At 39.3% G+C, this 10,668-nt stretch overlaps 1 protein-coding gene across 1 annotated transcript; it reads left to right on the top strand.

Annotated features, from left to right (window-relative positions):
• The first annotated feature begins 371 nt into the window (after positions 1-371).
• Positions 372-8,705, top strand: golga5 (golgin A5). Its single transcript, XM_046836002.1, is given in 14 exon segments — positions 372-484; positions 486-987; positions 1,158-1,298; positions 1,301-1,369; positions 1,697-1,916; positions 2,042-2,165; positions 3,181-3,384; positions 4,123-4,293; positions 5,098-5,226; positions 6,253-6,351; positions 6,506-6,728; positions 6,919-7,024; positions 8,133-8,196; positions 8,291-8,705. Coding segments are annotated over 14 exon segments (2,241 nt in total). The 5' UTR covers positions 372-379; the 3' UTR covers positions 8,375-8,705.
• Positions 8,706-10,668: the final 1,963 nt, after the last annotated feature.

Below are 10,668 nucleotides of genomic sequence, written 5' to 3'. Positions count from 1 at the left end.
GACACACATTACATCTAGTAATTTCACATTTTCACTTAAACACCAGAAGAAACATCTTGCTTCCATCTATCTAAATTAAAATACGTGGGAAATAGTATTGTTGCCTGTTTCATATAAATGCTAACATGAGCTAATAAAAATCATGGTAAATCAATTCCCTTGTATTCCATCACCCTTCTTGTGGAAACTCAATAAAAAAAATGTATTTGAAGAATGTTCTGGATGGTTGCAAGTTCCTCCTACCCTTTAAATTTAAATTTATCAGTGTGAAAATTATTTGCAATTTGCAATTTAAAATGGTTTGGGATCAAATTAATTACTGCTTGTTTCCCTGCAGGGTGCAAATAAAATGTACATTTGTGAACTTTCAGATCCCACGATGTCTTGGTTGGTTGATTTAGCTGGCCGAGCTGAGGATTTCCTGAACAAAGTGGACCAGGGAGCTGCCACCGCCCTGGTTAAACACTCAAGCCACAGTTCTTCCTTGGCAGCGTTCGACTCCAGAGCCGGAATTAACACCGTACGAATCCCGTCACATCTTCACTGGCCAGGAGACGCACGGTTTAATCTCTGCTGCTGCCGGGAACATTAAGAAATCCAAAGCCACCGTGTTAGCAGGCACAGCTAATGTGTCCAGCAAAAGTTCTCTGGGTTCAGCTGTTAGCAAAAGCAGCAGTGGCAGTGCGGTCAAAGCCTCGTCCAACTTTGTGAGACCCAAGCGAGCTGAAGTGGACGATGATCTGCTGTTTGACTTTCTGAACAGCTCAGATCCGCCTCAGAGCGACAGGAAGGAGGTGAGGAAAGACACAGCGGTCCGGGCTCCTGCAGTGGCTGAAGGGATGTTACTGGGGCAAGCGACTGTCCCATCTGCCCCGGCTACTCCCCCTTCTACACAGGCTCTGTCCCGGACCTCCAGCCTTGGCTCCCTCACTGCCAGCACACACAGCGCCAAGACTGAGAATGATTCCGCTCGAGACGGAAGCCAAGGTACTGCTATAGAAAACTCTATAGAGTCATAGAGGTGGATAATATTACGTTTAAAACATCTTTGAAATAAAACCAAATGTCTGTTTGTATTCGTCACTATTAGTCATTTTGTCACTCTTTTTTACATTGACTTTACTGTTCTGCTCACATCCTCTTCTCCCTTTCTCTAGTTGACACCCTGGAAAGCTCAGATTCAGGCCTGGCAGCAGCAGAAGCAGCACCAGATGTTCAGGTCATGGTGGAGTCGAGCTCAACTCAGGAGGAACAGCTTAGTCAGGTGGTGTCTGGTCTGCGTTTGGAGAACCAGCTCCTGCGAACGAAGTGTCCTCGCTTAACCAGGAGATGGCGTCGCTCATCCAGAGAACCAAGGACACACAGGAGGGTGCGAGAGCTCAATGTCATTTTTAGTATTTACATCCACCTTAAAACAAGATGTAAAATATACCAGACCAAGAATAGTTACAATTAAACGAGGTGTCTACAACTGTAAAGAAGACGTTGCCTGCGAATCTGTCCAAGTGAAGAAGGTGTGGCTCTGTATCTGCCCTAGTAAAGGTGTTTACTTCGCATCTAATTATTGAGGCGTGGCTTCACATTACTAATTTCAGATTGAAACCTATTTGATAATAAATTCATTTCTGTCTGTCTTTTTTTTTAAATCGGAGCATCCATCTCAAGATTTAATCTTCCTCCCTGTTTCTTTACACAGAGCTGAACCAGTCCCGATCTCGATCTGAGAAGTGGAACACGGAGCAGATTCGCTCAGACCGTATGGGCAGGGAGCTGAGGGCGCAGGTTGATGATCTCACGCAGGCCCTGACAGCTAAGGACGCTCAGCTGGCTGTGCTCAGGGTGCGACTGGACGAGGCGGATCAGTTACTGAAGGCCAGAAGCTCGGCATTGGAAGAGGCTCAGAGCGAGAGGACCAGGTATCTCAACGACAGAGATATTCACCTCTCCCCTCCTAATTTTGTTGATATTTTTCTACAAATGGTTCAAATGGTTGTCTTTGTGCCTGCAAATGAGGATGATGATGTGGTGTTTGTGATGACAGGATTCTGCAGGACCACAGTGAGGGGAGCAGTTTGCACTCTCAGGCATTACACACTGTGCAGGAGAGACTCCGAGAGGCTGAGGCAACTCTGACTCGAGAGCAGGACAGCTACAGACAGATGCAGGTCAGTAACAGCTATAGCTAGTAGGTACCCCGGTTTTTAGGTCACAGTTTGGGTAAGGAAATGATTGATTTTTTTTATTAATGCAGTGAAATTTGGGATCATTTTAAACAATTTTAAATGAAATGCCTGCTTGGGTAAATAATATATAAAACCATATTTTATATTATTTAAAAAAAATTAATAATAAAATAAAATGGAATAAATCAAATGAATGTTATAGAAGTTTTTATAATATTCATTAAATTAAGTAATCAATTAAATTGATACAAATTCAATAGATCGAAGAAAATTAAATATATAAGTGTGTGTGTGAGTGTGTGTGTATTATATTTAATATTCAATTTTCTAAAGATATGATCTACACAACTGGTCTACTTATTTCAGCATACTTTACCAAATGTCTTGCTTCCTTCCATCTTTCATTCATTCACTCCCTCGAAATGTGAAATTGTCAGGATTTTCTCCTTTTAAGAGAAGTTCTTGAAGCTGGACATAAAACACAAAAGAATCCATAGCGCTACTGTTAGCGATGACCAGAAGTGGGCGCACATGTGCAAAACAATTCAATACAAATCGTATATTACTGGTACAGAGTGAAATGCCACAGTGACACTGTGCTAACTCTAGTTTCTTTTTTTTTTTTTTTTACCCCTAACATTGTTGAGTATGTTTTCAAGCATAATAATAATAGTAATAAAAAGACAAATACTCAAAGTGCGAGGCAGAGACTCAACAAACTTGTAATCCGCCATTAATATGTTCGTGACGGAACTCTGATATTAACTTTGTTGCGTGCATAAAAAGGGTTACATTTGGTACGCACAGAACCGAAAATCCTGTAGCTAAACTTTTCTGTAGAAGTATGTGTACCGTTACGCCCCTAATAGCTAACAATAGCCTGGTAATCCTGTATTAATCAAATACAAGGTGGACAAGTTGCTTTCTAAAACATCTCAATAAAGTTCAGGTGTTCGTCTGTTCACAAATGAACCCCAGATTGTTGTTTCTGTGTTAGAGCGAGTTTGCGACGCGGCTTTCGAGGACAGAAGAGGAGCGGCAGACCTTGGCCGAGTCGTTGACGAGTGCCGAGCGCAGAGTGGCAGAGGAAAGACAAAAAGCAGAGGAGCTCCAGCAGCAGGCAAAAACCGCTCGAGCCGCAGCCGATTACGCCAAACAGGAGCTGCAAGACTACAAAAACAAAGCCTCACGTATCCTCCAGGTCTCACATCTCAACCACATCTAACATCTTTTAGAGAAACTCAGTCTCACGTGGGATTTCAGGGGTTTCAGTGAGTAGTGGTTGACCAATTCATCGGTTTTGTCGATTAATTGGCATTGATAGTTGATTGCTGAGACAAAAACACATACAGTACCGTAAGTATTCCCCTGGTTGCGTCTGCATTAGAGAAGGTCCGCTTTCATTATACAGTACGAGAGCGGCCTCTAGAGGCGAATTAGTGACACCACGTGCTGTTTTTTTACACGTGAGACAGCCTTCATGTTAGTTCATAATGCATTAACTTAAAATGTATTAGTAAATGTTGAAACAAACAATGAACAATACTTCTAAAGCATTTATTAACTCCAGTTAATGTTACAAATGGAATCTTGCATTAAAGTGTTAGCATTTCACATAAATCCAAATAGTCATGCTTAAAATGGCCATCTTTAAATGTCTTCACAAAGGCCAGAGCATTTAAATATTTTTTTTTCTAATTAAGGTCACTACTATTTTACACATGACAGAGTGATATGTTTGTTTATTTATCCGGTATTAATTTTTAAAAATATCGGTTGACTAATCAGTTATCGGCAAGTACAATCCAACCTAGCTGTCGGTATCGGTAAAATCCAGTATTGGTCAACCTCTAGTGGTGATTATAGTTTCATATTCTGTACAAAAAAAAAATGGTTAAAAGGAATATGGACTTATTTGCTTTTTCTAAAACGTTTCCAGTCCAAAGAAAAGCTGATCAGCAGTCTGAAGGAGGGCTCGGCTTTGGAGGCGCTGGACATCGGAGGAGCGGGCGAAGTGGAGCTTGAGGAGTTACGGCACGAGAAGGAGATCCAGAAGGAGGAGATTCAGAAACTTCAAGCTCAGATCCAGAGCCTCCGTTCTGAAATACAGGTCCATAAAGTTCTAGAATGTTAACACAGACACTTTACAGTCTGTAAATTATTCAGAAGGAGCATTTTTGGGGTCATATTTTTTGCTTAGAAATGGCCAGAAACAATTATTAAACTAGTCAACAGCTTGGCTAGTCAGCATTAATTAACACTCTTTGTAATCCTGTTAGGAGTTAACATGGTTCTATTTGGTGCAAACAGGAGCAGTCACGAAGGTAGAATCTTGCTAGCTAGCGTTAGTTTTAGTGCTGCTTAGCAGTGATCTGTCTACTCAGAAACTGCCAAATATTATTAATATTTGATTTAACACAGCCCCGATGTGAGGAGTATTTATTCGTTAAACAAAACTATGAGCTGTTTTTATTTATTTATTTATTGTCAAAAAAGCTAGTTAAGATGAGCATGAAGCATCAGTTAGCTATAAAATGTTTTTTTTGTTGTTGTTTTATTATTATTTTGAATGTTTAAAGCAGGAGCTGATGAAGAAATTACCCACATTTATACACTTCCATAATAAAAACAAGAAACATGTTAAAATAAACAGACTTCTCTTGAATCTATTTGCAGAAATAAAACAAAGATAATCAAGTGAATCTGTTTCATAGATTGAGGAATGCAACTTTGTCATAGTACAGTACTGCAAGAATAAGAATCTTTGGTAAAGAGAGGAGCAGAGCTCCATGATGATTAAAGTAAAAGCAGTGTCTTAACAGCGTAGTGTTTATGCACATATAAACAGGTTACATGAGGTGTGTCTTCACGCACTGATCGTATCATCATAGCCATGTTTGTGTTCGTTACACAGGAGCTGGAGAACCAGGCTGTGGTTGAGGCTGAGAGCTGGAGAGAGCAGCAGCTGGAGCTACAGGAGCAAAACTTACAACAGAGCCGACAGAAGCAAGAGGTGGAAGCTGAACTGGAGCGCTGCAAACAGGTGCGCTGCCTGTGTGTGCGCGTGCGGGAGAGAGTTTAGACCATGATCCACATCTGCATTAGAATGTGTTTTAACTATGGCTGCAACTAGCGATTATTGCATAAAAAATTGTAATAAGCTGTTTAGCTTATTATAACTATATACAACCCTAATTTAGTATATTTATGTATAAAAGTGTACTTTAAAAAAATGCAAACAACAGATATTGAGGTTAACTCTCTTTAATTTAGACATTTTAAAGCTTATAGTGGCTGCTTGTTGAGGACTGCATAAGGGATTTCTCCTTGAAGAAATTCACTCATGCAGAGTTGTTTCTTTCTGTAAAAAAGATAAATAAATAAAATAGCAAGGTGTAAATTGTGTAAATCAATATTTTTACTGTTTTTAATGATAATTGCAGATGGCAAATTGACAACCATGCTTAAATATAAGCATCTGGATTATAATGAATTGAATTTTGTATAATAATTAAATGATATGCATATATTGAATATACAAACATTGAAAACAAGCATATGAATGTAGTATAGCTGCAGTAAATCACATTTGAAAACAGATATGTTACTGTTGTATTAGACAAATGCTACGAAAAAGAATGGAACGGAGAAACGCAGCATGTAACAGGCTTTAAAAAAGAAAAAAAAAGAACAAAATATGCATTGGTGTACAAATTTATAAGCATTCACTAAAAACCACAACAGTGACTAGAAATGTTATCATGTACTGCTGCTGTTATTTGCTGCTTTTATATTAAGTGTTTGTTTGCACTGTTTAAATTGAATTCATCGCTATGTCTTCAGCGAGCTGATTGCGCAACCTGATGCTCGCGAGTCACGCCAGATCAGATCCAGTGCGACTGTCCCGACTCATCGATAACGCCATCTGTTGACAATGAATTTGGTTTAATCGAATAACCCTAGTTTCAACCAATCACATTGATGAACAAACTGATGTATAAATTGTATTCTGGTGTTTAAGTGTGTGTGTGTGTGTGTGTGTGTGTGTGTGTGTGTGTGTGTATAACAGGAGCTGCATTATGTGGAGGACGAACACCATCGCACTAAAAGCACGCTGCAGAGTCGCATCAAAGACCGAGAGGATGAGATTCAGAAACTCAGGAACCAGGTTGGATGCATCTCTCTCTATCTCACACACACACGCACGCACACACACACAAAATTGCATCACAAAGCGCAAATGTAGATTACATTCAGGATTCTCTTTGGATTTGGATTGAAAAATTATCTCTCTTTCTCTCTTTCCGTGTCTCACTCACCAGCTGACCAATAAGGCTCTGAGCAGCAGCAGCCAGGCGGAGCTCGAAGGTCGTCTGCATCAGCTCACTGAAACCCTGATCCAGAAACAGACCATGCTGGAGGCACTTGGCACAGAGAAGAGTTCACTCGTCTTCCAGCTGGAGCGCCTCGAGCAGCAGCTGAAGAGCGTGCAGGGAGGCCAGAGCGGCGGCTCCCACATCAACATGACCGCCATGGACGGAGCAGGTCAGTTAGTCAAGCCAGTTCATGTCCCTCAGTTCTGAGCAGCCAATACATACAAAACCTCGGATATGTTTTACACATTTACCAAATGTCAGATATTGCTGAGTTGCAGTTTTATTTAGGCACAATATCGAAGGACATAATCGCGTTCTCCCTGATTGTTTAATGTTCAATGCTGCTGTGCTGTGTGAAGGCGCGAGGCAGAGAAACACACCGGTGCTGTTCGGCGATCAGGACGGCTCCGAGACAGGCGTGTATGGGAAAGTGCGCAAAGCAGCGAGCACCATAGATCGCTTCAGGTATGAGCACACTCACTCCAGGTCATTGATCTGACAGTGAGCATGAATCAGTAGTCCCGTTTTTGATAACGTTACGACAAAATTGTACAAATATTTTCCGTTTTTTGCGTGTTCGCTCTTTCACACGCCCACCACTATATACATATACACAGATTATCCATGACATTATGATCACCTTCCCAATATGGTGTTGGTCCTCTTTTTGTTGCCAATATAGACCCGACCTGCATTAACATCATTAACTCCCTCAGCAGTTTGAGCTACAGGAGCTCATCTGTTGGATCGGATCACACTGACCTCAATCTGTATATCAATCAACCACTGTTCCTTGCTTGGACTACTTTTGATAGATGCTGACCACTGCTGACCAGGAACATCCCACAAGAGCTGCAGTTTTGGAGATGCTCTGACCCAGTCTTCTAGCTATCCCAATTGGGCCCTCGTCAGATTCGCTCAAATCCGTATGCTTGCCCATTTTTCCTGGTCCTAACACGTCAACTTCGATGACAAAATGTTCATTCGCTGCCTAGTATATTTCACCAACTAGCAGGTGCCAGGATGCAGAGATTATCAGTGTTATTCTCTTCGCTGCTCAGAACGTTATAATGTCCCAATGTTATAGCTGTTCGGTGTACATACTGTATATTGTATAGTAGTGTAAATTGCTCTGTTTTGCTAAATTGTGTTTTGTAATGTTTTAAATGATTAACAAAATACAGTACACTACCCCATACTGATCACCATTCTTTAAAACCCCTGGGTAGGCTAGGCCACGCCCCAACTTTTTATTCAAGTTACAATTAGGTCAAACACATACATTTTTATTATCAGAAGAAAATTCACAAAAATGCCCATCCTGTCACAATCCAATGTGTATTAAACATATTTTGCTGCACTGTATTTCTTTTTATTCTGTTGAAAAAAAAAAGAATCTTAAACATTTCAGTTTTATATTTGTGTAACTAAACCTGGCTTTCGAAATGAACATAGCCATAGAAACTGGCATTGCGTTTAGAAAAGAAAAAAAAAAAGGTAAAATTGCATCTTGTAATTTGTAAATAGTGTACAGCCAGATATGCCAATCACATTTTATGATTCTTATCTCCAGCATCCGGTTGGGGATCTTCCTCAGACGTTACCCCATGGCCAGAGTCTTTGTAATTGTTTATATGGTGAGTAAAGCTAAAAAGCAGACTCTCCTGCTTTGTCTCTTCATCCAACATTTTTCGATCAGTGCGACATTAATGAGTCTCTGTGTGTCTGTAGGCACTACTGCACCTCTGGGTGATGATCGTCCTGCTGACATACACACCCGAGATGCATCCACAGTCTCATCCTGATGGCAGATAGAAGAATATATTATGTATATCAAACCTTTATCAGATGATCTACATGTATAGGAATGAAATTATATGATCCGTCACGAGCCGGACAACAGCAAACGCGCATTCTCTCTGAGCATTTTATTCTTCTCCATTTCTTTCTTTTCTTCATTTTTAAATAAATAATCTGCAGTGTGGAGGCGAAATTCTGTGAGGTATTTAATGACCGACTTCTATTTAATTTTTTCTCACAGAAAGTTTGCATTTGATTTTTACTCATGGCTCTTTTTGGTACAACATGTCTGTAATTCTTCACTTTGTGTTCTTTTAATAGACATTAAAACACTAAAAAGAAAGACGACGCTGCCTATTTCTTTTTACCTGTATAATAAAAATAATTATTATATATATATTTTTTTATCAATCCTGAAATCTAGTCAGTTAGTTACATAACAGGAAAGAGCTATATATAGGGGGTATATATAAGGATATTCATTATATTAGTAATATTCTGGTATTAGTACACTGCAGGACAAGTAGGTTATTTATTATTATAAATGAAATAATTATTATAAATAGGTATGTACACACAGTGAACTTGCCATTTGGCTCTAAACAGGGCCTTTAGATTGGTTTTCATCTTCCATAACAATTCCATAATAAACATATTCTCATTAAAAGAAATCACAAACTATATATTTTTGCAGGTTATTTACTTATTATTGAAAAGCAGCTATTATGGAGATAAAAAGTGAGTGCACACCTGACCATCACTCCCATATGTGATTCCTGAACTTACTTTTTAGGGATTTGGGAGACTTTCTGTAGGGAATTGTGTTCATTTAGCATTACGTTAGTGTTCCTGTTCATTCATCAAGTGCATTAGTGATATTAGGGCTCTTTGCAGAATTCTCGAGTTCTCCTGATCTAACCTTCACACATCAAGATCTTCATGGAGCTTGCTTTGTGCACAGAGGCATTGTCCTGCTCAAACAGGTCTTTGCCTCTGAGTTCTAGTGAAAGGGGGTTGTAATTTGAAAATCCACGCCACACCAAGCTGTAACTTCTGGGCCTTTTAGCATTGCTTTTAACCCCAAAGCTGTTCAGTTGTATGAATAAGATGTAATGTTAGTCCTTCTGGATAAGGGCATCTGCTAAAAGCTAATGCTACAGCATACAGACATTCCCCCCAAAACAGTTTAAATCACTATGTGAAATGACTTTTCAGACAAATAGCATACTGGAGTCTCATGAGTTTTAATTCCAGTAAAGCTTTTATAGAAGTGCACACATTGTACCAGGGACTACACTAAGAACTAGGAATCAGAATCAGATTTATTGGCCAAGTGGGTTGACATACACAAGGAATTGGAGGTAGCAGAGCTGAAGATGTTGAGGTTTTTGTTGGGAGTGACGAAGATGGACAAGATAAGTTTATTAGGGGACAGCGCTTGTAGGACGTTTTGGAGTCAAGGTGATGGAGGCACTATTGAGATGGTTTGGACATGTGCAGAGGAGGGACAGAGGTGTATGGAGGACAGAGGGGTATGGAGACGGATGATCCGCTGTGGCGACCCCTAAAGAGAGCAGCTGAAAGAAGAAGAAGAAGAAGAAGAAGAAGCAGAAGAAGAAGCAGAAGAACAAAAAGTTTAATTGCTTTACTCCTGAAGGCGTCGCCCTACAGCATGGGTCTTCAACCCGGGTTCCGCGACCCCTAGTGGGTCTGCTGTGGTACTGCAGGGAGCCTGTTATTTAATGTTGAATCACAAAGATTTTTTTGTTAAAAAAATTAACATGGGTAAAAGCATAAAATATTGAATCTTTTATATTATAACAATTCTTTCATTTACGTTTTATTGAACTGATATTCATGTAAATGTATTATTGTCCACCTGATAGATTAAGGAAAATGTATGAAATATATATGAAAATATACAGACAGTTATGCATTTACAACAATAGTTCTTATTGTCTTAACATGATATAACTAGCGTAATATGATTGGCTAAGTGGCTATGTTTGAAACATTTTGCCCCTTGTCTCTATCGCCTATGGGGTCCTTGACCTGGAAAAAAATCAAGAAAGAAAACTTAATTATTTATATATATTTATATATTATAAATTATTATTTATGTATTATTATTATTATTATTATTGCCAAGGTATTAGATTAAAAGAATACATACAGAAAGCAAGAGCAGAGGTACAAAAAAAAGATGCAGGACAAAGGTGAGAAAAGAAAGCATGTCTAACAAAAAATAAATGAAGCAAAGCGCCATTTATAAATAAATTACCGAATATAAGTCTAAATATTAGAAAAAT

Source organism: Silurus meridionalis, chromosome 2, assembly GCF_014805685.1.
Source record: "Silurus meridionalis isolate SWU-2019-XX chromosome 2, ASM1480568v1, whole genome shotgun sequence".
Lineage (NCBI taxonomy): Eukaryota > Metazoa > Chordata > Actinopteri > Siluriformes > Siluridae > Silurus > Silurus meridionalis.
Note: the sequence above shows the minus strand (reverse complement) of the source record. Positions and strands in the feature narration are given on the sequence as shown.